The 27,332-nt window shown below is 47.7% G+C and overlaps 1 protein-coding gene across 1 annotated transcript in view; it reads right to left on the bottom strand.

Annotated features, from left to right (window-relative positions):
* The window catches only part of PPP1R21 (protein phosphatase 1 regulatory subunit 21), a 77,302-nt gene that overhangs the window by 25,339 nt on the left and 24,631 nt on the right, over nt 1-27,332 (bottom strand). Inside the window, exons 6-12 of the mRNA XM_038751272.1 lie at nt 25,781-25,839; nt 22,575-22,669; nt 19,975-20,027; nt 13,298-13,447; nt 9,142-9,243; nt 7,432-7,520; nt 3,869-4,005 (exon numbers count right to left, since the gene is read on the bottom strand). Coding sequence (XP_038607200.1) covers nt 3,869-4,005; nt 7,432-7,520; nt 9,142-9,243; nt 13,298-13,447; nt 19,975-20,027; nt 22,575-22,669; nt 25,781-25,839 — 685 coding nt within the window. The remainder of the gene's footprint in view (nt 1-3,868; nt 4,006-7,431; nt 7,521-9,141; nt 9,244-13,297; nt 13,448-19,974; nt 20,028-22,574; nt 22,670-25,780; nt 25,840-27,332) is intronic.

The following is a 27,332-nucleotide window of genomic DNA, read 5'->3' as shown; positions in this document are numbered from 1 at the left end:
CTATGTGCAGAGCGCTGCTCTAAGTGCTGGGGGGATACAATGGGATCAAGTCGTCCCACGGGGGGCTCACGGTCTTAATCCTCATTTTACAGATGAGGGAACTGAGGCTCAGAGAAGTGAAGTGACTTGCCCTAGGTCACAAAGCAGACATGTGGCGGAGCCGGGATTCGAACCCATGACCTCTGACTCCAAAGCCCGGGCTCTTTCCACTGAGCCACGCTGCTTCCCTAAGGACAGGGTTCCCAAACACGCTTCCGCTTAGCTTTTTCATATAATGATAATAATAATGATGGCGTTTTGTTAAGCGCTTACTATGTGCCAAGCACTGTTCTAAGCGCTGGGGAGGTTACAAGGTGATCAGGTTGTCCCACCGGGGATCACAGTCTTCATCCCCATTTTACAGATGAGGTAATAATAGTGATGGCATTTATTAAGCGCTTACTCTGTGCCAAGCACTGTTCTAAGCGCTGGGGAGGTTACAGGACGATCAGGTTGTCAAAATAAATAATAATGATGGCATTTATTAAGCGCCTACAATGTGCAAAGCACTGTTCTAAGCGCTGGGGAGGTTACAGGGCAATCAGGTTGTCATAATAAATAATAATGATGGCACTTATTAAGCGCTTACTATGTGCAAAGCACTGTTCTAAGTGATGGGGAGGCTACAAGGTGATCAGGATGTAATAATAAATAATAATGATGGCATTTATTAAGCGCTTACTTTGTGCAAGGCACTGTTCTAAGCGCTGGGGAGGTTACAGGGCGATCAGGTTGTAATAATAAATAATAATGATGGCATTTATTAAGCGCTTACTATGTGCAAAGCACTGTTCTAAGTGCTGGGGAGGCTACAGGGCGATCAGGTTGTCATAATAAATAATAATGATGGCATTTATTAAGCGCTTACTATGTGCAAAGCACTGTTCTAAGTGCTGGGGAGATTACAGGGCGATCAGGTTGCAATAATAAATAATAATGATGGCATTTATTAAGCGCTTACTATGTGCCAAGCACTGTTCTAAGCACTGGGGAGGTTACAGGGAGATCAGGTTGTAATAATAAATAATAATGATGGCATTTATTAAGTGCTTACTCTGTGCAAAGCACTGTTCTAAGCGCTGGGGAGGTTACAGGGCAATCAGGTTGTAATAATAAGCCCTGTTCTAAGCGCCGGGGAGGTTACAGGGCGATCAGGTTGTAATAATAAATAATAATGATGGTATTTATTAAGCACTTACTATGTGCAACGCACTGTTCTAAGCGCTGGGGAGGTTACAGGGCAATCAGGTTGTAATAATAAGCACTGTTCTAAGCACTGGGGAGGTTACAGGGCGATCAGGTTGTCATAATAAATAATAATGATGGCATTTATTAAGCGCTTACTATGTGCAAAGCACTGTTCTAAGCGCTGGGGAGGTTACAGGGCGATCAGGTTGTCATAATAAATAATAATGATGGCATTTATTAAGCGCTTACTATGTGCCAAGCACTGTTCTAAGCACTGGGGAGGTTACAGGGAGATCAGGTTGCAATAATAAATAATAATGATGGCATTTATTAAGCGCTTACTATGTGCAAAGCACTGTTCTAAGCGCTGGGGAGGTTACAGGGCAATCAGGTTGTAATAATAAGCAATGTTCTAAGCGCTGGGGAGGTTACAGGGCGATCAGGTTGTAATAATAAATAATAATGATGGCATTTATTAAGCACTTACTATGTGCAAAGCACTGATCTAAGCGCTGGGGAGGTTACAGGGCAATCAGGTTGTAATAAGCACTGCTGTACGCGCTGGGGAAGTTACAGGGCAATCAGGTTGCAATAATAAATAATAATGATGGCATTTATTAAGCGCTTACTATGTGCAAAGCCCTGTTCTAAGTGCTGGGGAGGTTACAGTTCGATCAGGTTGCCATAATAGATAATAATGATGGCATTTATTAAGTGCTTACTATGTGCCAAGCACTCTTCTAAGCGCTGGGGAGGCTACAAGGTGATCAGGTTGTCCCACGGGGGGCTCACAGTTTTTAATCCCCATTTTACAGATGAGGGAACTGAGGCTCAGAGAAGTGAAGTGACTTGCCCAGAGTCACACAGCGGACAATAAATAGCACGGATGGAGCGAGGACCCCTCTCCGACGGCCGTTAGGGCGAAGGGGCGAACTTGGCGACGAGCCCACTGTTGGGTAGGGACCGTCTCTGTATGTTGCCAACTTGTACTTCCCAAGCGCTTAGTACAGTGCTCTGCACACAGTAAGCGCTCAATAAACACGACTGATTGACTGGCGACGTCGGGCGACTTTCGCTAGCCCCGCCGGACCCCCGCGAGTCCAGCACCCGCCTGGACCGGAGGGCCGTCCCGCCAATCAATCAATCAATCAATCGTATTTATTGAGCGCTTACTGAGTGCAGAGCACTGTACTAAGCGCTTGGGAAGTCCAAGTTGGCAACATATAGAGACAGTCCCTCCCCAACAGTGGGCTCACAGTCTAAAATCCTTCATTCATTCATTCAATCAATCATACTTACTGAGCGCTGTGTGCAGCGCGCTGTACTGAGCGCTTTTTAGACTGTGAGCCCCCTTTTAGACTGTGAGCCCACTGTTGGGTAGGGACTGTCTCTATATGTTGCCAATTTGTACTTCCCAAGCGCTTAGTACAGTGCTCTGCACATAGTAAGCGCTCAATAAATACGATTGATGATGATGATGAGTACAATAATAATAATTCCGTTTCGCAATAAACGGAAGAAGCAGGGAGAAGCAGCTTTAGAGAAGCAGCATGGCCTAGTAACTATTACTCTATTTGTTTATTTATTTTACTTGTCCATATCTATTCTATTTATTTTATTTTGTGAATATGTTTGGTTTTGTTCTCTGTCTCCCCCTTCTAGCCTGTGAGCCCGCTGTTGGGTAGGGACCGTCTCTAGATGTTGCCAACTTGGGCTTCCCAAGCGCTTAGTACAGTGCTCTGCACACAGTAAGCGCTCAATAAAAACGATTGATCAGTAGTAACGCAAACGTATCTGTTCCTCAATCTCCTCGTCTACAAAATGGGGATTAAATCCCTGTTCTTCTGACTTCGACTGAGATCCCGACGGAACAGGGTTTGTATCCACCCTGATTATTTAGCTTCTCCCTCAGCACCCAGTAGAGTACCAGGAGCATAGTAAGTGCTTAATCAATCAATCAATCGTATTTATCGAGCGCTTACTGTGTGCACAGCACTGTACTAAGCGCTTGGCAAGTCCAAGTTGGCCACATATAGAGACAGTCCCTACCCAACAGTGGGCTCACAGCCTAAAATCCCTCATTCATTCATTCAATCAATCAATCGTATTTATTGCGCGCTTACTGTGTGCACAGCACTGTACTAGGCGCTTGGGGAGTCCAAGTTGGCAACATATAGAGACAGTCCCTACCCAACAGTGGGCTGACAGTCTAAAATCCTTCATTCATTCATTCAATCGTATTTATTGCGCGCTTACTGTGTGCACAGCACTGTACTAGGCGCTTGGGAAGTCCAAGTTGGCAACATATAGAGACAGTCCCTACCCAACAGTGGGCTGACAGTCTAAAAGCCTTCATTCATTCATTCAATCAATCGTATTTATTGCGCGCTTACTGTGTGCACAGCACTGTACTAGGCGCTTGGGGAGTCCAAGTTGGCAACATATAGAGACAGTCCCTACCCAACAGTGGGCTGACAGTCTAAAATCCTTCATTCATTCATTCAGTCATACTTACTGAGCTCTTGGGGAGTACAGAGCGGCAACGTGTAGAGGCGGTCCCCACCCAACAAGGGGCTCACGGTGTCCCACCGCGCCCGCCACCGAGGACGGGGCCGCCCGGCAGCCGGGCCGGGGCGCTTACTTGGCAGGGCGAGGAGCGTGACGTAAGTCCGGAGCTTCTCGAAGACCGCCGTCATCCTCCTCATGTCCCTCTGAAGGTCGACGTTGTGGGCTCTCAGCGGAGGGGTGCACAGGGGGGACTCCCCTTCTTCCTCCAGGCTAGGGCAGGGCGGACCGTCGTTTGAGCGCCCCGAAGTCCTCCCGCCGAAATCCTCCCTCCCGCGTCGAATGCGGGCCGGGGGCTGCTCCCCTTAAACCCGAGAGGCCTTCCCTGACTGAGCCCTCATTTCCCCTCCCCACAGCACCTGTATAGATCAATCAATCAATCAATCGTATTTATTGAGCGCTGTGTGCCCTTTTTCTTTTTTTTAACAGCGTTTATTAAGCACTTACTATGTGCCAAGCACTGTTCTAAGCGCTGGGGAGGTTACAAGGTGATCAGGTTGTCCCACAGGGGCTCACAGTCTTCCTCCCCATTTTCCAGATGAGGGAACCGAGGCACGGAGAAATCAATCGATCAATCGTATTTATTGAGCGCTGACTGTGTGCCGAGCACTGTACTAAGCGCTTGGGAAGTCCAAGTTGGCAACATCTAGAGACGGTCCCCACCCAACAGCGGGCTCACAGTCTAGAAGGGGGAGACAGAGAACAAAACGAAACCTATTCGCAAAATAAAATGAATAGAACAAATATATACTAATAAAATAGAGTAATAAATACGTACAAACATATATATATTCATTCATTCATTCAATCGTATTTATTGAGCGCTTACTGTGTGCAGAGCACTATACTGAGCGCTTGGGAAGTCCAAGTTGGCAACATAGAGAGACGGTCCCTACCCGACAGTGGGCTCACAGTCTAGAAGGGGGAGACAGACAACAAAACCAAACATAGTCACAAAATAAAATGAATAGAACAAATATATACTAATAAAATAGAGTAATAAATACATACAAACATATATACATTCATTCAATCGTATTTATTGAGCGCTTACTGTGCACAGAGCACTGTACTAAGCGCTTGGGAAGTCCAAGTTGGCAACATAGAGAGACGGTCCCTACCCCACAGCGGGCTCACAGTCTAGAAGGGGGAGACAGGCAACAAAACCAAACCTATTCACAAAATAAAATGAATAGAACAAATATATACAAATAAAATGAATAAGTAGAGTAATAAATACATACAAACATATATACATTCATTCATTCAATCGTATTTATTCAGCGCTTATTGTGCGTAGAGCACTAAACTAAGCGCTTGGGAAGTCCAAGTTGGCAACATCTAGAGATGGTCCCTACCCAACAGTGGGCTCACAGTCTAGAAGGGGGAGACAGACAACAAAACAAAACCTATTCACAAAATAAAATGAATGGGACAAATATATACAAATAAAATAGAGCAATAAATACGTACAAACATATATGCAGTCATTCATTCAATCATATTTATTGAGTGCTTACTGTGTGCAGAGCACTATACTAAGCACTTGGGAAGTCCAGATTGGCAACGTAGTGAGACAGTCCTACCCAACAGTGGGCTCACAGTCTAGAAGGGGGAAACAGAGAACAAAACAAAACATATTAACAAAATAAAATAAATAGAACAAATATATACAAATAAAATAGAGTGATAAATACGTACAAACATATATACAGTCATTCATTCATTCATTCAATCGTATTTATTGAGCGCTTACTGTGTGCAGAGCACTATACTAAGCGCTTGGGAAGTCCAAATCGGCAACATATAGAGACGGTCCCTACCCAACAGCGGGCTCACAGTCTAGAAGGGGGAGACAGACAACAAAACAAAACATATTAACAAAATAAAATAAATAGAACAAATACATACAAATAAAATAGAGTAATAAATACGTACAAACGTATATACATTCATTCATTCATTCTTTCAATCGTATTTATTGAGCGCTTACTGTGTGCCGAGCACTGTACTAGGCGCTTGGGAAGTCCAAGTTGGCAACATAGAGAGACGGTCCCTACCCAACAGTGGGCTCACAGTCTAGAGGAGTGGGCTCACAGTCTAGACGTATATGTTTGTACATATTTATTACTCTATTTTACTTGCACAGATCTAGTATGGTTCGAAATGCGTACGCCTCCTCTGCCCAGAGAATTATTTTACTTGTACATATTCATTCTATTTATTTTATTTGGTTTATATGTTTTGTTTTGTTCTCTGTCTCCCCCTTCTAGACTGTGAGCCTGCTGTTGGGTAGGGACCGTCTCTATATGTTGCCAACTTGGACTTCCCAAGCGCTTAGTACAGTGCTCTGCACATAGTAAGCGCTCAATAAATACGATTGAATGGATGAATGAATTTATTTTATTTTGTTAATATGTTTCGTTTTGTTTTCTCTGTCTCCCCCTTCTAGACTGTGAGCCCGCTGTTGGGTAGGGACCGTCTCTATATGCTGCAAACTTGTACTTCCCAAGTGCTTAGTACAGTGCTCTGCATACAGTAAGTGCTCAATAAATACGATTGAATGAATGAATGAATTTATTTTATTTTGTTAATATGTTTTGTTTTGTTCTCTGTCTCCCCCTTCTAGACTGTGAGCCCGCTGTCGGGTAGGGACCGTCTCTAGATGTTGCCCACTTGGACTTCCCAAGCGCTTAGTACAGTGCTCTGCACACAGTAAGCGCTCAATACGATTGATTGATTGATTGATTTCCCCTCCTCCATCTCCCTTCTGCATCACCCCGATTTACTTAACTCCTCTTTCTTCATCTCCCCCTCCCTCAGCCCCCCACCACTTTACGTCCAAATAATAATAATAATAATAATAATAATAATAATAATAATAATAATAATAATGGCATCTATTAAGCGCTTACTATGTGCCAAGCACTGTTCTAAGCGCTGGGGAGGTTACAAAGTGATCAGGTTGTCCCACAGAGGGCTCACAGTCTTAATCCCCATTTTCCAGATGAGGTCGCTGAGGCCCAGAGAAGTGACTGTGAGCCCACTGTTGGGTAGGGACCGTCTCTATATGTTGCCAACTTGGACTTCCCAAGCGCTTAGTACAGTGCTCTGCACACGGTAAGCGCTCAATAAATACGATTGAATGAATGAATGAATGAATGAAGTGACTTGCCCAAAGTCACCCAGCTGACAAGTGGCGGAGCCGGGATTTGAACCCGTGACCTGTGACTCCAAAGCCCGGGCTCTTTCCACTGAGCCACGCTGCTTCCCTCCTTTATTTATTATTTATTTATAAGTAATAAATGTGTGACCTTAGGCAAGTCACAACTTCTCTGAGCCTCAGTAACCTCATCTGTAAAATGAGGATTGAGACTGTGAGCTCCCCGTGGGACAACGTGATCACCTTGTATCCCCCCCAGCGCTTAGAACAGTGCTTTGCACATAGTAAACGCTTAACAAATGCCATCATCGTCATTTATTTATTTTTATTTATTTATTAATTAATTAATTTATTTATTTCCACATCCCTCCCTTATTCATTTCTTCCCATGCCCGTCTCCCCGTGGAGACCGTAAGCCCGAGCAAGCTTGCCCTAGGCCGGTCTGCTACGTTCGGCTGAGCTCTGGGAGCAAGTACCTTTTCAGCTGATAAGGAAGGATCTTCCTCAGGAAAGCCAGGTAGGACGTCAGGTGCTCGGCAAACGTTTTCAGCGTCACGGTTGTCTCCTGCGAGAGAGAGGCCGCCCCCGGTCACCGGGGCCCCGTGACACCGGGGGACGCGCTGCACGGAGGGAGACGCCACCGCCCAGAGATGACAGAGGCAGATGGGGGGGTGGGGGGGGGGGGGGAGAGAGGTGACGGGCTGGGGGGGGAAGAGAGACAGAAGGAGGTGGGGGGAGAGAGGCAGAGGGGAGAAAGAGAGGCAGAGACGGGGAGAGACAGGCAGAGTTGGGGGGGGAGACAGGTAGATAGGAGAGAGAGGCAGAGATGGGGAGAGACAGGCAGAGTTGGGGGGAGACAGGCAGATAGGAGAGAGAGGCAGAGAAGGGGAGAGACAGGCAGAGTCGGGGGGAGACAAGCAGATAGAAGAGACAGGCAGAGTCGGGGGGAGACAGGCAGAGAGGGGGAGAGACAGGCAGAGTTGGGGGAGACAGGTAGATAGGAGAAAGAGAAGACAGGCAGAGAGGGGGAGAGACAGGCAGAGTTGGGAGGAGACAGGTAGATAGAAGAAAGAGGAGAGAGAGGCAGAGAGCTGAGAGACAGGCAGAGTTGGGGGGAGACAGGTAGATAGGAGAGAGAGTTAGAGAGGGGGAGAGACAGGCAGAGTTGGGGGGAGACAGGCAGACAGAGGAGAGAGAGGCAGAGAGGGGGAGAGACAGGTAGAGAGGAGAGAGAGGCAGAGAGGGGGAGAGACAGGCAGAGTTGCGGGGAGACAGGCAGATAGGAGAGAGAGGCAGAGAGGGGGAGAGACAGGCAGAGTTGGGGGGAGACAGGCAGATAGGAGAGAGAGGCAGAGGGGGGAGAGACAGGCAGAGTTGGGGGAGACAGGTAGATAGGAGAGAGAAGAGAGAGGCAGAGGGGAGAAAGAGAGGCAGAGAGGAGAGAGAGGGAGAGACAGGCAGAGTTGGGGGGAGACAGGTAGATAGGAGAGAGAGGCAGAGAGGGGGAGAGACAGGAAGAGTTGGGGGGAGACAGGCAGAGTTGGGGGAGACAGGTAGACAGGAGAGAGAGAGAGGCAGAGAGGGGGAGAGACAGGTAGAGTTGGGGGAGACAGGTAGATAGGAGAGAGAAGAGAGAGAGGCAGATGGGAGAAAGAGAGGCAGAGAGGAGAGAGAGCCAGAGAGGGGGAGAGACAGGTAGAGTTGGGGGAGACAGGTAGATAGGAGAGAGGAGAGAGAGAGGCAGAGGGGAGAAAGAGAGGCGGAGAGGAGAGAGAGGCAGAGAGGGGGAGAGACAGGTAGAGTTGGGGGAGACAGGTAGATAGGAGAGAGAGGAGACAGGCAGAGGGGGGGAGAGACAGGTAGATAGGAGAGAGAGACAGAGAGGGGGAGAGACAGGCAGAGTTGGGGGGAGACAGGTAGATAGGAGAGAGGCAGAACGGGGGGAGAGACAGGCAGAGTTGGGGGAGACGGGTAGATAGGAGAGAGAGGAGACAGGCAGAGAGGGGGAGAGACAGGTAGATAGGAGAGAGAGAGACAGAGAGGGGGAGAGACAGGCAGAGTTGGGGGGGGGGAGACAGGCAGATAGGAGAGAGAGGGGAGGGGAGAGAGACAGGCAGGGGAAGACCCAGGCAGAGAGGAGAGAGGGGGAGAGACAGAGAGGGGAGAGAGAGCCGGAGAGACATTACGAGCACTGTGACGGTGTCCTCAGTGATGCTCTCGAAGAGGTGTAGCATCCCTTCCTCGAGGGGACGAACGTAGGCGGCGTTCTCATGGAGGTACTGAGAGAACTGAGGAAGGAGACGGGGCGAGATTGTGAGCCCCAACCCGCTCGCCGCCGCCAACCACATGCCCGGAGACTCCCCGCTGGAACACGCAAGCAGACGCCCACACAGCGGTGTCCCCCACGCCTCCCGTCGACGACGACGACTTCCTTGGGGCCGCTCCGGACTCGGGGTTGGGTGGTCTTCAGGGTTCCAAGATGGGCCGGACAAGCCCCCTCCTGCTGGGATTTTGCCCGCCCACCCCCAGGCCCTAAATAATAATAATAATAATAATAATGATGGCATTTATTAAGCGCTTACTATGTGCCGAGCACTGTTCTAAGCGCTGGGGAGGTTACAAGGTGATCAGGTTGTCCCACGGGGGGGGCTCCCAGTCTTCATCCCCATTTGACAGATGAGAGAACTGAGGCCCAGAGAAGTGAAGTGCCTTGCCCAAAGTCACCCAGCTGACAATTGGCGGAGCCGGGATTCGAACCCACGGCCCCTGACTCCAAAGCCCGGGCTCTTTCCACTGAGCCACGCTGCTTCTCTAATTCCCCCTGGTGGATTCATTCATTCAATCGCATTTATTGAGCGCTCAGTGTGTGCAGAGCACTGTACTAAGCGCTTGGGAAGTACAAGTTGATGGGTAGGGGAAGGGTTGAGGCGGGGCTGGAAACCCCCTGGAGCCAAATCTAGACCAGGGCTCCAGCCAAGTGGGAAAGCTTTTTCCCCCAAAATAATTCTGCTCCCCCTAAGGACAATAACAATATCTTGAGGAACTTGTTAGGCGCTCACTATGTGGGAGACACTGCGCTGAGCGCTGGGGAAGACACAGGCAAATCAGGCTGTGTCCCACATGGGGCTCACTCGGCGTGGCTCGGTGGAAAGAGCCCGGGATTGGGAGTCGGAGGTCGTGGGTTCTAATCCCGGCTCCGCCACTCGTCAGCTGTGTGGCCTTGGGCAAGCCACTGAACTTCTCTGAGCCTCATCTGTCAAATGGGGAGTCATTCATTCATTCAACTGTATTTATTGAGCGCTTTCTGTGTGCAGAGCACTGTACTAAGCGCCTAGCACTGTATGAAGACTGAGAGCCCCCCGTGGGACAACCTGATCACCTCGCATCCCCCCCAGTGCTTAGAACAGTGTTTCGCACATATTAAGCGCTTAACAAATGCCATCATCATCATTATTATTATTACCATTATTAATCCCCATTTTACAGCTGAGGCAACTGAAGCCCAGAGAGGTGAAGCGACAGGGTCACAGAGCTGTGGAGCTGGGATTACAACAATAATAATAATAATAATAAGAATCTTGGCATTTGTTAATTACTCTACTTATTTATTTATTCTACTTGTACATCTCTATTTTATTTATTTTATTTTGTTAATACGTTTTGTTTCGTTCTCTGTCTCCCCCTTCCAGACTGTGAGCCCATTGTTGGGCAGGGACCGTCTCTATATAATAATAATAATAATAATGGCATTTATTAAGCGCTTACTATGTGCAAAGCACTGTTCTAAGCGCTGGGGAGGTTCCAAGGTGATCAGGTTGCCCCACTTGGGGCTCACATTTAATCCCCATTTTCCAGATGAGGTAACTGAGGCACAGAGAAGTTAAGTGACTTGCCCAAATGTTGCAAACTTGGACTTCCCAAGCGCTTAGGACAGTGCTCTGCACACAGTAAGTGCTCAATAAATACGACTGATTGATTGATTAAGCGCTTACTATGCACAAAGCACTGTTCTAAGCGCTGGGGAGGTTACAAGGTGATCCGGTTGCCCCATGTGACTCACAGTCTTAATCTCCATTTTGCAGATGAGGGAACTGAGGCCCAGAGAAGTGAAGTCACTTGCCCAAAGTCGCACAGCTGACAAGTGGCGGGGCTGGGATTTGAACCCATGACCTCGGACTCCCAGGCTGGGGCTCTATCCATTAGTCCCTGCTGCTTCAAGCCCCTTTTCTCCAAACCCCTCCCTTGACTTTTAGACTGTGAGCCCACTGTTGGGTAGGGACTGTCTCTATATGTTGCCAATTTGTACTTCCCAAGCGCTTAGTACAGTGCTCTGCACATAGTAAGCGCTCAATAAATACGATTGATGATGATGATGACAACCGATGGAGAGCAGGAGAGAACTGAAGCCGAAAGTGCGGGCAAACCAAGTTTCTCTCTCTTCCCGCCTTCATTCATTCATTCATTCAATCGTATTTATTGAGTGCTTAATGTGTGCAGAGCACTGTACTAAGCGCTGGGGAAGTCCAAGTTGGCAACATATAGAGATGGTCCCTGCCCAAGAGCGGGCTCACAGTCTAGAAGAGCCTTCCCACCATCACCTGGTGGATTTAGGATTTAAGGGAAGCAGCGTGCCTCAGTGGAAAGTGGGCTCAGTGGGCTTCTGGACTGTAAGCCCACTGTTGGGTAGGGACCATCTCTATATTCATTCATTCATTCAATCGTATTTATTGAGCGCTTACTGTGTGCAGAGCACTGGACTAAGCGCTGGGGAAGTCCAATCAATCCATCAATCAAACATGTTGCCAACTTGTACTTTCCAAGCGCTTAGTACAGTGCTCTGCACACAGTAAGCGCTCAATAAATACGACTGATTGATTGATTGATTGATTGATTGAAAGAGCCCGGGCTTTGGAGTCAGAGGTCATGGGTTCCAATCCCGGCTCCGCCACTTGTCAGCTGGGTGACTTTGGGCAAGTCACTTCACTGCTCTCCCCCTTCCTTCCTCTCCCCCTCTTCATCCCCCTCATCTTACCTCCTTCCCTTCCCCACAGCACCTGTATATATGGATATATGTTTGTACAGATTTATTACTCTATTGATTTATTTATTTTACTTGTACATATCTATTCTATTTATTTTATTTTGTTAGTATGTTTGGCTTTGTTCTCTGTCTCCCCCTTTTAGACTGTGAGCCCACTGGTGGGTAGGGACTGTCTCTATATGTTGCCAACTTGGACTTCCCAAGTGCTTAGTCCAGTGCTCTGCACACAGTAAGCGCTCAATAAATACGACTGATTGATTGATTTCTCCATGCCTCGGTTACCTCATCTGGAAAATGGGGAGGAAGATTGTGAGCCCCCTGTGAGACAACCTGATCACCTTGTAACCTCCCCAGCGCTTAGAACAGTGCTTGGCACATAGTAAGTGCTTAATAAAACGCTGTTAAAAAAAAGAAAAAGGGGGGGGGCAGATATACAGCACCTGTATATATGTTTGTACAGATTTATTACTCTATTTATTTATTTTACTTGTACATATCTGTTCTATTTATTTTATTTTGTGAGTATGTTTGGTTTTGTTCTCCGTCTCCCCCTTTTAGACTGTGAGCCCACTGTTGGGTAGGGACTGTCTCTATATGTTGCCAACTTGGACTTCCCAAGCGCTTAGTACAGTGCTCTGCACACAGTAAGCGCTCAATCAATCAATCAATCAATCATATTTATTGAGCGCTTACTATGTGCAGAGCACTGGACTAAGCGCTTGGGAAGTACAAATTGGCAACATATAGAGACAGTCCCTACCCAACATTGGGCTCACAGTCTACGATTGATTGATTGATTTCTCCGTGCCTCGGTTACCTCATCTGGAAAATGGGGAGGAAGACTGTGAGCCCCCTGTGGGACAACCTGATCACCTTGTAACCTCCCCAGTGCTTAGAACAGTGCTTGGCATGTAGTAAGCGCTTAATAAACGCTGTTAAAAAAAAGAAAAAGGGGGGGGGCAGATATACAGCACCTGTATATATGTTTGTACAGATTTATTACTCTATTTATTTATTTTACTTGTACATATCTATTCTATTTATTTTATTTTGTTAGTACGTTTGGTTTTGTTCTCTGTCTCCCCCTTTAAGACCGTGAGCCCACTGTTGGGTAGGGACTGTCTCTAGATGTTGCCAATTTGGACTTCCCAAGCGCTTAGTCCAGTGCTCTGCACACAGTAAGCGCTCAATAAATACGACTGATGATGACGACGATGGAGAAACGGCCCGAGAAGAGTCAGGACGTCCCCTCGGGCGTCGCGAGCGACGGGGCGAGTTTGGGGGGGGGGGGGTTTTCTTACCTTCTGGTTTACGGGGGAGATGGCGTCGATGGCCGAGTCGACGGGGAAAATCTGGACCCTCTGTTCCGTGTAGGTGTGGAAGTTGAGAAGCGCCGTCACCAAGTCTTGCACCAGGGCCAGGGCCTGCCCCGTTACATCGCGCAGCTTCAGCTGCGGCGTTGCAAACACGGAAGGCCCAACGGCCGCGTTAATCAATCAATCAATCAATCAATCAATCAATCGTATTTATTGAGCGCTTACTATGTGCAGAGCACTGTACTAAGCGCTTGGGAAGTACAAATTGGCATCACATAGAGACAGTCCCTACCCGATAGTGGGCTCACAGTCTAAAAGGGGGAGACAGAGAACAGAACCAAACATACCAACAAAATAAAATAAGTAGGATAGAAATGTACAAGTAAAATAAATAAATAAATAAACAGAGTAATAAATATGTACAACCATATATACATATATACAGGTGCTGTGGGGAGGGGAAGGCGGTAAGGCGGGGGGATGGAGAGGGGGACGAGGGGGAGAGGAAAGAAGGGGCTCAATCTGGGAAGGCCTCCTGGAGGAGGTGAGCTCTCAGCAGGGCCTTGAAGGGAGGAAGAGAGCTAGCTTGGTGGATGGGCAGAGGGATTGGGGGCATTCTAGGCCCGGGGGAGGACGTGGGCCGGGGGTCGATGGCGGGACAGGCGAGAACGAGGCCTAACGGTGAGGAGATTAGCGGCGGAGGAGCGGAGGGTGCGGGCTGGGCTGGAGAAGGACAGAAGGGAGGTGAGGTAGGAGGGGGCGAGGGGATGGATGGACAGCCTGGAAGCCCAGGGGGAGGAGTTTCTGCCTGATGCGCAGATTGATTGGGAGCCACTGGAGATTTTTGAGGAGGGGAGTAACATGCCCAGAGCGTTTCTGGACAAAGACGATCCGGGCAGCAGCATGAAGTATGGATTGAAGTGGAGAGAGACACGAGGATGGGAGATCAGAGAGAAGGCTGGTGCAGTAGTCCAGACGGGATAGGATGAGAGCTTGAATTAGCAGGGTAGCGCTTTGGATGGAGAGGAAAGGGCGGATCTTGGCAATGTTGCGGAGCTGAGACCGGCAGGTTTTGGTGACGGCTTGGATGTGAGGGGTGAATGAGAGAGCGGAGTCGAGGATGACACCAATCAATCAATCAATCGTATTTATTCAATCAATCAATCAATCAATCGTATTTATTGAGCGCTTACTATGTGCAGAGCACTGTACTAAGCGCTTGGGAAGTACAAATTGGCAACATATAGAGACAGTCCCTACCCAACAGTGGGCTCACAGTCTAAAAGAGTGGGCTCACAGTCTAAGAGAGTGGGCTCACAGTCTAAAAGAGTGGGCTCACAGTCTAAAAGAGTGGGCTCACAGTCTAATTTATTGAGCGCTTCCTGTGTGCGGAGCACTGGACGAAGCGCTTGGGAAGTCCAAGTTGGCAACAGAGAGAGACGGTCCCTACCCAACGGCGGGCTCACGGTCTAAAAGTGGGAGACAGAGAACAAAACCAAACATACTAACAAAATAAAAGAAATAGAATAGATATAGACAAGTAAAAGAAATAAATAGACGGCCGCGCTGACGCGACTACTGTCCCAGTCCTCCAAATAGCCGAGGCGTTGCGTCCGGAAACCGACGCGCTCCACGGGGATGGGGATCGTTTGGGACCGTTTTGTTTTCAGCAGTACCGGTTACGCATTTACTCTTCTAGACTGCGAGCCTGGAAGGCTTAATCGGGTAGCACCTCTTGGTTGAGGATGTGATTTGAAAAAGGCTTTGGAAGTAGGAGGAGTGGTGGTCTGCGTGGATGTACTAATAATCGGATTAAATAATTGCGGTATCTGTTAAACGCTCCCCCACAGCACCTGTATATATGTTTGTACCTATTTATTACTCTATTTATTTTACTTGTCCATATCTATTCTATTTATTTTATTAGTATGTTTGGTTTTGTTCTCTGTCTCCCCCTTTTAGACTGTGAGCCCGCTGTTGGGTCGGGACCGTCTCTACATGTTGCCAACTTGGACTTCCCAAGCGCTTAGTCCAGTGCTCTGCACACAGTAAGCGCTCAATAAATACGATTGATTGATTGAGCCCACTGGTGGGTAGGGACCGTCTCTCTATGCTGCCAACTTGGACTTCCCAAGCGCTTAGTACAGTGCTCTGCACACAGTAAGCGCTCAATAAATACGATTGATTGACTGATTGATTGAGCCCACTGGTGGGTAGGGACCGTCTCTCTATGTTGCCAACTTGGACTTCCCAAGCGCTTAGTCCAGTGCTCTGCACACAGTAAGCGCTCAAGAAATACAATTGATTGATTGATTGTGCCAGGCACTGTCCTAAGCGCTGAGGAGAGGAGCAGCGTGGCTCAGTGGAAAGAGCCCGGGCTTGGGAGTCAGAGGTCAGGGGTTCGAATCCCGGCTCTGCCCATTGTCAGCTGTGTGGCCTTGGGCAAGTCACTTCACTTCTCTTGCCAACTTGTACGTCCCAAGCGCTTAGTCCAGTGCTCTGCACACAGTAAGCGCTCAATAAATACGATTGATTGATTCTCTGTGCCTCAGTTCCCTCATCTGTAAAATGGGGATGAAGACTGTGAGCTCCACGAGGGACAACCTAATCACCTTATATCCTCCCCAGAGCTTAGAACAGGGCTTTGCACACAGTAAGCGCTTAACAAATGCCATCATTATTATTATTATTATTACTATGGGTTCGAATCCCGGCTCTGCCAATTGTCAGCTGTGTGATTTGGGACAAGTCACTTGGCTTCTCTGGGCCTCAGTTCCCTCATCTGGAAAATGGGGATGAAGACTGTGAGCCCCCCGTGGGACAACATGATCACTTTGTGACCTCCCCAGCGCTTAGAACAGTGCTCTGCACATAGTCTCCCCCCTTCTAGACTGTGAGCCCACTGTCGGGTAGGGACCGTCTCTATACATTGCCAACTTGGACTTCCCAAGCGCTTAGTCCAGTGCTCTGCACACAGTAAGCGCTCAATAGATACGATTGAATGAATGAATGAATAGTAAGTGCTTAATAAATGCTATCATTATTATTATTATTATTCTCTGGGCCTCAGTTCCCTCATCTGGAAAATGGGGATTAAGACTGCAAGCCCCCCGTGGGACAACCTGATCTCCTTGTAACCTCCCCAGCACTTAGAACAGTGCTCTGCACATAGTAAGCGTGTGAGCCCACTGTTGGGTAGGGACTGTCTCTCTATGTTGCCAACTTGGACTTCCCAAGCGCTTAGTCCAGTGCTCTGCACACAGTAAGCGCTCAATCAATACGATTGAATGAATGAATGAATAAATGCCATTATTATTATACAAGCTAATCTGGTTGGACACTTCATGATCCACGCGGGGCTCACAGTCTTCGTCCCCATTTTACAGACAAAGCGACTTGCCCAAGGTCACCCCGCAGACAAGTGGCGGAGCGGGATTAGAATCAATCAATCAATCAGTCGTATTTATTGAGCGCTTACTGTGTGCAGAGCACTGGACTAAGCGCTTGGGAAGTACAAGTTGGCAACATCTAGAGACGGTCCCTACCCAACAGCGGGCTCACAGTCTAGAAGGGGGAGACAGACAACAAAACATATTAACAAAATAAAATAAATAGAACAGATGTGTACAAGTAAAATAAATAGAGTAATAATAAATAGAGTAATCATGAATAGAGTAACAATAAATAGAGTAATCATGAATAGAGTAATAATAGAGTAATAATAAATAAATAGAGAAATAATAGAAAAATAATAGAGTAATAATAGAGTAATAAATAGAGTAATAATAGAGTAATAATAAATAGAGTAATGATAAATAGAGTAATAATAGAGTAATAATAGAGTAACAATAGAGTAACAATAGAGTAATAATAAATAGAGTAATCATGAATAGAGTAATAATAGAGTAATAAAAAATAGTGTAATCATGAATAGAGTAATAATAGAGTAATAATAAATAGAGAAATAATAAATAGAGTAATAATAGAGTAATAATAAATTTTATTTGTATGTATTTGTTCTATTTATTTTATTTTGTTAATATGTTTTGTTTTGTTGTCTGTCTCCCCCTTCTAGACTGTGAGCCCACTGTCGGGTAGGGACCATCTCTATATGTTGCCAACTTGGACAACCCAAGCGCTTAGTACAGTGCTCTGCACACAGTAAGCGCTCAATAAATACGATTGATGAGTAAGCGCTCAATAAATATGATTGAATGAATGAATGAAATAGAGTAATAATAGAGTAATAATAAAGAGCAATAATAAATAAATATAGAGTAATAATAATAAATAGAATAATGATAAATAGAGTAATAGTAGAGTTATTAATAAATAGAGTAATAATAAATAGAGTAATAAGAAATAAATAGAGTAATAGAACCCAGATCCTTCTGAATCCAAGGCCCGGGCTCTAACCACTAGGCAATTCTCGGATGAATTACTCACCCAGGAGCTTCACACAGTGCTGTGCATGCAGAAAGCGCCCAATATATACCACTGACCGATGGGCCGATTAAGTCACACCTACTCTCCTCCCGCCCCCGACTGGCGACGTTCCTGGCTGACAAATTCCAGCACTTTCAGCGATCGTAAATCCCCCGGGCTCCCGCGGATACAAGGGCCTGACGGCGCTTGGAACATGATAATAATCACGATGGCCTTTATTAAGCGCTTACTATGTGCAAAGCACTGTTCTAAGCGCTGCGGAGGTTACAAGGTGATCAGATTGTCCCATGAGGGGCTCACAGCCTTCCGTGGAGTGACCGGTTCCCCTTCCTCAAGGTCCGGGATCAGGAAAATTTCCAGGAGGGGCTTCCCAGCGAGGGGGGCAGAGGGTAAAAATTCATATTAATACGTCTCCCCCCTCTAGACCGGAAGCTCGTTGAGGCCGGGGAACGTGTCTGCTACCTTTGTTCTATCGTCCTCTCCCAAGCACTTAGTACGGCGCTCTGCAGGCAGTAATAATAATAATAATAATAATAAGGGTATTTGTTAAGCACTTACTATGCGCAGAGCACTGTTCTAAGTGCTGGGGAGGTTACAAGGTGATCTGGTTGTCCCACGGGGGGCTCACAGTTTTAATCCCCATTTTTACAGATGAGGGAACTGAGGCCCAGAGAAGCTGAGTGACTTGCCCAAAGCCACACAGCTGACAGTTGGCGGGGCCGGGATTTGAACCCATGACCTCTGACTCCAAAGCCCGGGCTCTTTCCACTGAGCCACGCGGCTTCTCAAGCGCTCGACAACCACCCCCGATCGATAATAATAATGGTATTTGTTAAGCGCTTACTATGTGCCAAGCACTGTTCTAAGCTCTTGGGAAGTCCAAGTTGGCAACATATAGAGAAGGCCCCTATTCATTCATTCATTCAATCGTATTTATTGAGTGCTTACTGTGTGCACAGCACTGCACTAAGCGCTTGGGAGGTACAAATTGGCAACATATAGAGATGGTCCCTACCCAACAGTGAACTCACAGTCTAGAAGGGAGACTCACAGTCTTCATCCCCATTTTCCAGATGAGGTCACTGAGGCCCAGAGAAGTGAAGTGACTTGCCCAGAGCCACCCAGCTGACAACTGGTGGAGCCGGGATTTGAACCCATGACCCCTGACTCCAAAGCCTGGGCTCTTTCCACTGAGCCACGCTGCTTCTCTAATAATAATAATGGTATTTAATTAGATTATGTATTTATATTATTTATTAATAATATAAATATTATTAATGATATATTATTGATTGATTGATTTTATTTGTACATATTTATTCTATTTTATTTCATTAATATGTTTGGTTTTGTTCTCTGTCTCCCCCTTCTAGACTGTGAGCCCGCTGTTGGGTAGGGACCGTCTCTAGATGTTGCTGACTTGTACTTCCCAAGCGCTTAGTACAGTGCTCCGCACACAGTAAGCGCTCAGTAAATAATAATAATAATGATGGCATTTATTAAGCGCTTACTATGTGCAAAGCACTGTTCTGAGCGCTGGGGAGGTTACAAGGTGGTCACGTTGTCCCATGGGAGGCTCCCAGTCTTCATCCCCATTTTCCAGATGAGGTAACTGAGGCCCAGAGAAGTGAAGTGACTTGCCCCAAGTCCCACAGCTGACAATGGGCAGAGCCAGGATTTGAACCCATGACCCCTGACTCCAAAGCCCGGGCTCTTTCCACTGAGCCACGCTGCTTCTACGGCTGAATGAATGAACGAACTAGACTTAATCAGTTAATGGCATTCACTCGATCGACGGATTTAGGATGTCCGTCGGCCAGGGTGGGTTCCGGACTGCGGAAGGGGGGAGATCATCATCAATCGTATTTATTGAGCGCTTACTATGTGGAGAGCACTGTACTAAGCGCTTGGGAAGTGCAAATTGGCAACATATAGAGACGGTCCCTACCCAACAGTGGGCTCACAGTCTAAAAGAGACTGGCTGGAAAGCCAAGAAGGTTTGGGTGAGGAGTCCTCTCTTCAATCAATCAATCAATCAATCAATCGTATTTATTGAGCGCTTACTGTGTGCAGAGCACTGTACTAAGCGCTTGGGAAGTCCATGTCGGACTCTTCCCAGCGGGCCTGATTTTGGGGAATGGGGGTTTCCCCGGGACGGGCCCCGACGGTGGGAGTCCCCACCATCCCCGCGCCTCCGCCCGGCCCCTCCGGCTCACCTGATGTCTTCTGTTGTGCGGCGGGACGTTCAGGGCATTGTACTGACTGAACCCTACAATCAATCAATCAATCAATCAATCAATCATATTTATTGAGCGCTTACTGTGTGCAGAGCACTGGACTAAAACGAAGGGGGTCTTCCACGACGCTGCGAGGGCCGCCGTTTTGACGCGGTAAAAACCGGCGGCGAGGGGGGCGGGGGGCTCTGGACGAAAGGGGCTACCATTAGGACCTAAAGGGGGTGCGTGCGGAAATAATAATAATGGCATTGGGTCAATCAATCAATCATCAATCGTATTTATTGAGCGCTCGCTGTGTGCACAGCACTGGACTAAGCGCTTGGGAAGTCCAAGTTGGCAACATAGAGAGACGGTCCCGACCCAACAGCGGGCTCACGGTCTAGAAGGGGGAGACGGACGACGAAACCAAACATATTAACAAAATAAAATAAATAGAATAGATATGGACAAGTAAAATAAATAGAGTAATAAATCCATACAAACATATATCCATATATACAGGTGCTGCGGGGAAGGGAAGGAGGTAAGACGGGGGGGATGGAGAGGGGGATGAGGGGGAGAGGAAGGAGGGGGCTCAGTCTGGGAAGGCCTCCTGGAGGAGGTGAGCTCTCAGTGCTTACTATGTGCAGAGCACTGTTCCAAGCGCTGAGGGGGGATACAAGGGGATCAAGTTGTCCCACGGGGGGCTCACGGTCTTCATCCCCATTCTACAGATGAGGGAACTGAGGCTCAGAGAAGTGAAGTGACTTGCCCAAGGCCACCCACAGCAGACATGTGGCGGAGTCGGCATTTGAACCCATGACCCCTGACTCCAAAGCCCGGGCTCTTTCCACTGAGCCACGCTGCTTCTCTAATAATAATAATGGAAAGGTGGAAATAATGCAATGGTGTCTTCCTTCTAGACTGTGAGCCCGCTGTTGGGTCGGGACCGTCTCTCTATGTTGCCCACTTGGACTTCCCAAGCGCTTAGTCCAGTGCTCTGCACACAGTAAGCACTCAATAAATACGATTGATGGATTGATTGAAAGGTGGAAATAATGGAACGGTGTCTTCCTTCTAGACCGTGAGCCCGCTGTTGGGTCGGGACCGTCTCTATATGTTGCCCACTTGGACTTCCCAAGCGCTTAGTCCAGTGCTCCGCACACAGTAAGCGTTCAATAAATACGATTGATTGATTGGTGGAAATAATGGAACAGTGTCTTCCTTCTAGACTGAGCCCACTGTTGGGTCGGGACCGTCTCTATATGTTGCCCACTTGGACTTCCCAAGTGCTTAGTACAGTGCTCTGCACACAGTAAGCGCTCAATAAATACGATTGATTGATTGGTGGAAATAATGGAACGGTGTCTTCCTTCTAGACCGTGAGCCCACTGTTGGGTCGGGACCGTCTCTCTATGTTGCCCACTTGGACTTCCCAAGCGCTTAGTCCAGTGCTCTGCACACAGTAAGCGCTCAATAAATACGATTGATTGATTGGTGGAAATAATGGAACGGTGTCTTCCTTCTAGACCGTGAGCCCGCTGTTGGGTTGGGACCGTCTCTATATGTTGCCCACTTGGACTTCCCAAGCGCTTAGTCCAGTGCTCTGCACACAGTAAGCGCTCAATAAATACGATTGACTGATTGATTGAAAGGTGGAAATAATGGAACGGTGTCTTCCTTCTAGACTGTGAGCCCGCTGTTGGGTCGGGACCGTCTCTCTATGTTACCAACTTGGACTTCCCAAGCGCTTAGTCCAGTGCTCTGCACACAGCAAGCGCTCAATAAATACGATTGATTGATTGGTGGAAATAATGGAACGGTGTCTTCCTTCTAGACCGTGAGCCCGCTGTTGGGTCGGGACCGTCTCTATATGTTGCCAACTTGGACTTCCCAAGCGCTTAGTAAAGTGCTCTGCACACAGTAAGCGCTCAATAAATACGATTGATTGATTGGTGGAAATAATGGAACGGTGTCTTCCTTCTAGACCGTGAGCCCACTGTTGGGTCGGGACCGTCTCTCTCTGTTGCCCACTTGGACTTCCCAAGCGCTTAGTCCAGTGCTCTGCACACAATAAACGCTCAATAAATACGATTGATTGATTGGTGGAAATAATGGAACGGTGTCTTCCTTCTAGACCGTGAGCCCGCTGTTGGGTCGGGACCGTCTCTCTCTGTTGCCCACTTGGACTTCCCAAGCGCTTAGTCCAGTGCTCTGCACACAATAAGCGCTCAATAAATACGATTGATTCCCGGAAAGACACCGGGGTGCCCAATGTACGGTGGGAGAAGACTCCGGCTGCCCGTTGGCGGGGGCTTCCCTGGGCGCCCCGGGACTCAACAGGGTGGCGATACCGCGCCGCTCAAAACATAGCCCTTGCGAGGTGACTATGAGCGGCTTTCCTCAGCAGGCCGGCTGAAAGGAAGGGAGGACCGCTTTTCCGCGCGGCCATGGCCTGGATTTTTCCGTCTCAGAGACGGAGGCGGGCGGCCGCGGTGTGATTTTCACCGGCCGGGCCCGGAGGCGTCTTCACAGTTGCCGTATTCCCGGGCACAAAACCACCGGCCCCCCATCGCGTCGTCGTCGGAGGCGATACTCACGGGTGTCGTTGAAAGGGACCTTTTCACTGATGATCGCCAAGGACTCGTCCAGTCGATCCGCCAAATCTTCGTGGAGACTCTTTAGCTGAAGCTGGCTGGGGAACGGGAAAGGTCTCACCTCACCGACGGACCCCAAGATCGATCAATCAATCAATCAATCAATCGTATTTATTGAGCGCTTCCTGTGTGCAGAACACTGGACTAAGCGCTTGGGAAGTCCAAGTTGGCAACATAGAGAGACGGTCCCTACCCAACAGCGGGATCACAGTCTAGAAGTCTGGAATCAATCAATCAATCGTATTTATTGAGCGCTTACTGTGTGCAGAGCACTGTACTAAGCGCTTGGGAAGTCCAAGTTGGCAACATATAGAGACGGTCCCTACCCAACAGTGGGCTCACAGTCGAAAAGGCTCGGAGATCGTCGCGGCGGCGGCCGGGGGTCCGGTCAGGAGGCCTCGGTGAGGTTCACCCAGTCATTCAATCGTATTTATTGAGCGCTTACTGTGTACTGAGCGCTTGGGAAGTCCACGTTGGCAACATCTAGAGACGGTCCCTACCCAACGGCGGGCTCGCAGTCTCCAAGGGGGAGACGGAACCAGGTTGAACCTGCCCCTTATTTTTGTTGTTGTTTTTTTGGTGTTTGCTAAGCGCTTTCTACGTGCCGGGCACTGTACTAAGCGCTGGTACAGATACACCTGTGCATAGGTATATATGTTTGTACGTATTTATTACTCTATTTTACTTGTACATATCTATTCTATTGATTTTATTTTGTTAAGATGTTTGGTTTTGTTGTCTGCCTCCCCCTTCTAGACTGTGAGCCCGCTGTTGGGTAGGGACTGTCTCTAGATGTTGCCAACTTGTACTTCCCAAGCGCTTAGTACAGTGCTCTGCACACAGGAAGCGCTCAATAAATACGATTGATTGATTGATTGATTAGTACAGTGCTCTGCACACGGGAAGCGCTCAATAGACTGTGGGCCCACTGTTGGGTAGGAACTGTCTCTATATGTTGCCAACTTGTACTTGCCAAGCGCTTAGTCCAGTGCTGTGCACACAGTAAGCGCTCAATAAATACGATTGATTGATTAAGCACTTACTATGCGCCTGGTACTCTACTGGGTGCTGGGGGAGAAGCTAAATAATAATAATAAATAATAATAATAATAATAATAAATACGATTGATTGATGGGTTGATTGAGACACGGTCATCGGTTTGGACAGTCCCTGTCCCACGTGGGGTTTAATCCCCATTTTACAGATGAGACGGCCGAGGCCCAGGGAAGTGAAGTGACTTGCCCAGAGTCACACAGTAGACGTGGCGGAGCCGGGATTAGAACCCAGATCCTTCTGACTCGCATTCATTCAATCGTATTTACTGAGCGCTTACTGTGTGCAGAGCACTGTACTAAGCACTCGTACAAATACACGGTCATCGGTTTGGACAGTCCCTGTCCCACGTGGGGTTTAATCCCCATTATACAGTTGAGACGGCCGAGGCCCAGGGAAGTGAAGTGACTTGCCCGGAGTCACACAGTAGACGTGGCGGAGCCGGGATTAGAACCCAGATCCTTCTGACTCGCATTCATTCAATCGTATTTACTGAGCGCTTACTGTGTGCACAGCACTGTACTAAGCGCTTGACTCTCAAGCCCGGGCTCTATCCACTAGGGCACACTGCTTCTCCACGTCGCTTCTGGGGCCTCGCTTACAAAGTTGTAAAGTGGCTGGACTGTGTCCTGTATCTAATAATAATAATAATAATAATAATAATAATAATAACAATAATAATAATAATAATGCTTAGAACAGTGCTTTGCACATAGTAAGCGCTTAATAAATACCGTTATTATTATTATTATTATTATTATTATTATTATTAGACTGTGAGCCCACTGTTGGGTAGGGACCGTCTCTATATGTTGCCAACTTGGACTTCCCAAGCGCTTAGTACAGGGCTCTGCACACAGTAAGCGCTCAGTAAATACGGTTGAATGAATGAATGAATGAATGAATGAATGAATGAATGAATGAATGAAAAGCTAAGCGCTTACTATGTGCCACGCACTGTTCTCCCCCACAGCGCTGGGGAAGAGACGAGGTGATCAGGTTGTCCCACGGGGGGCTCACAGTCTTAATCCCCATTGTACAGACGAGGGAACTGAGGCACAGAGAGGTTAAGCGGCTTGCTCAAGGTCACACAGCGGCGGAGCCGGGATTAGAACCCACGTCCTCTGGCTCCCAAGCCCGGGCTCTTCCCGCTGAGCCCCGCTCTTGAGTTTAATATCTGATAGAGGAAAAACTAATGTCGCGATGTCTGTCTCCTATACTAGACTGAGGGCAGGGGTCACGCCTGCTCACTCTACCCCCCCCCTTGGTAATAATAATAATAATAATAATAATAATAATAATAATAATAATAATGGCATTTGTTTAGTGCTTACTATGTGTCTCTCTACGTTGCCAACTTGGACTTCCCAAGCGCTTAGTACAGTGCTCTGCACACAGTAAGCGCTCAATAAATACGATTGAATGAATGAATGAATGCCAAGCACTGTTCTAAGAGCTGGGGAGGATACAGGGTGATCAGGTTGTCCCACGATAATAATAATAATGGCATTTGTTTAGTGCTTACTATGTGTCTCTCTACGTTGCCAACTTGGACTTCCCAAGCGCTTAGTACAGTGCTCTGCACACAGTAAGCGCTCAATAAATACGACTGAATGAATGAATGAATGCCAAGCACTGTTCTAAGAGCTGGGGAGGATACAGGGTGATCAGGTTGTCCCATGATAATAATAATAATGGCATTTGTTTAGTGCTTACTATGTGTCTCTCTACGTTGCCAACTTGGACTTCCCAAGCGCTTAGTACAGTGCTCTGCACACAGTAAGCGCTCAATAAATACGACTGAATGAATGCCAAGCGCTTTTCTAAGCGCTGGGGAGGATTGAAGGTGATCAGATTAGACTGTGAGCCCACTTTTTAGACTGTGAGCCCACTGTTGGGTAGGGACTGTCTCTATGTGATGCCAATTTGTACTTCCCAAGCGCTTAGTACAGTGCTCTGCACATAGTAAGCGCTCAATAAATAAGATTGATTGATTGATTGATTGATCAGGTTGTCCCATGATCAGCGCAGCGTTCCGGACGGGGTGTCGGCGTTCAGTACATAGGACGGATGGACTGACTGGAGAAGCACGTACCATTCTTCCGTGCGCAGTCGACAGTCCTTGGCCTCCCTTTCCAGGGTCTGCGATTTCACCTGAGGGAACAGGGGAGTCTTGTTACTCTATTTATTAATTTTATTTGTACATATTTATTCTGGTTATTTTCTTTCGTTAATATGTTTTGTTTTGTTGTCTGTCTCCTTCTTCTAGACTGTGAGCCCGTTGTTGGGTAGGGACCGTCTCTAGATGTTGCCGACTTGGACTTCCCGAGCGCTTAGGACAGTGCTCTGCACACAGTAAGCGCTCAATAAATACGATTGAATGAATGGATGGATGGAAAATGGATGGCAGGGAGGGGGGCTTCCAACGGCCGGTCCCTGGGACTGTTTCGGGTGGACGGGGGCACTGGGTGACCCTCTCTTTCCAACCGGCCTACGGGGATAATAATAATAATAATAATAATAATAATAATAATAAAAATAATAATAATAATGGCATTTGTTAAGCGCTTACTACGTGCAAAGCACTGTTCTAAGCGCTGGGGGGGATACCAGGTGATCAGGCTGTCCCATGTGGGGCTCACAGTCTTCATCCCCATTTTACAGACGAGGAAACTGAGGCCCAGAGAAGTGACTTGCCCAAGGTCACACACAGATATGTGCTGCGGCTGCTTCGGAGAAGCAGCATGGCTCAGTGGAAAAGAGCCCGGGCTTTGGAGGCTGAGGTCACGGTAATAGTAATAATAATAATAATAATAATAATAATAATAATAATAATAATGGCATTTGTTAAGCGCTTACTATGTGCCAAGCACTGTTCTAAGCGCTGGGGGGGATACCAGGTGATCAGGTTGTCCCATGTGGGGCTCACAGTCTTCACCCCCATTTTACAGATGAGGAAACTGAGGCCCAGAGAAGTGACTTGCCCAAGGTCACACACAGATATGTGCTGCGGCTGCTTCGGAGAAGCAGCGTGGCTCAGTGGAAAAGAGCCCGGGCTTTGGAGGCTGAGGTCACGGTAATAGTAATAATAATAATAATAATAATAATAATAAATAATAATAATAATGGCATTTGTTAAGCGCTTACTATGTGCCAAGCACTGTTCTAAGCGCTGGGGGGGGATACCAGGTGATCAGGTTGTCCCATGTGGGGCTCACAGTCTTCACCCCCATTTTACAGATGAGGAAACTGAGGCCCAGAGAAGTGACTTGCCCAAGGTCACACACAGATATGTGCTGCGGCTGCTTCGGAGAAGCAGCGTGGCTCAGTGGAAAAGAGCCTGGGCTTTGGAGGCCGAGGTCACGGTGGTAATAATAATAACAATAATGATAATAATAATAATGATAATGGCATTTGTTAAGCGCTTACTATGTGCAAAGCACTGTTCTAAGCGCTGGGGGGGGATACCAGGTGATCAGGCTGTCCCATCTGGGGCTCACAGTCTTCATCCCCATTTTACAGGTGAGGAAACTGAGGCCCAGAGAAGTGACTTGCCCAAGGTCACACACAGATATGTGCTGCGGCTGCTTCGGAGAAGCAGCGTGGCTCAGTGGAAAAGAGCCCGGGCTTTGGAGGCCGAGGTCACG

This window comes from Tachyglossus aculeatus, chromosome 9 (genome assembly GCF_015852505.1).
Source record: "Tachyglossus aculeatus isolate mTacAcu1 chromosome 9, mTacAcu1.pri, whole genome shotgun sequence".
Lineage (NCBI taxonomy): Eukaryota > Metazoa > Chordata > Mammalia > Monotremata > Tachyglossidae > Tachyglossus > Tachyglossus aculeatus.
Note: the sequence above shows the minus strand (reverse complement) of the source record. Positions and strands in the feature narration are given on the sequence as shown.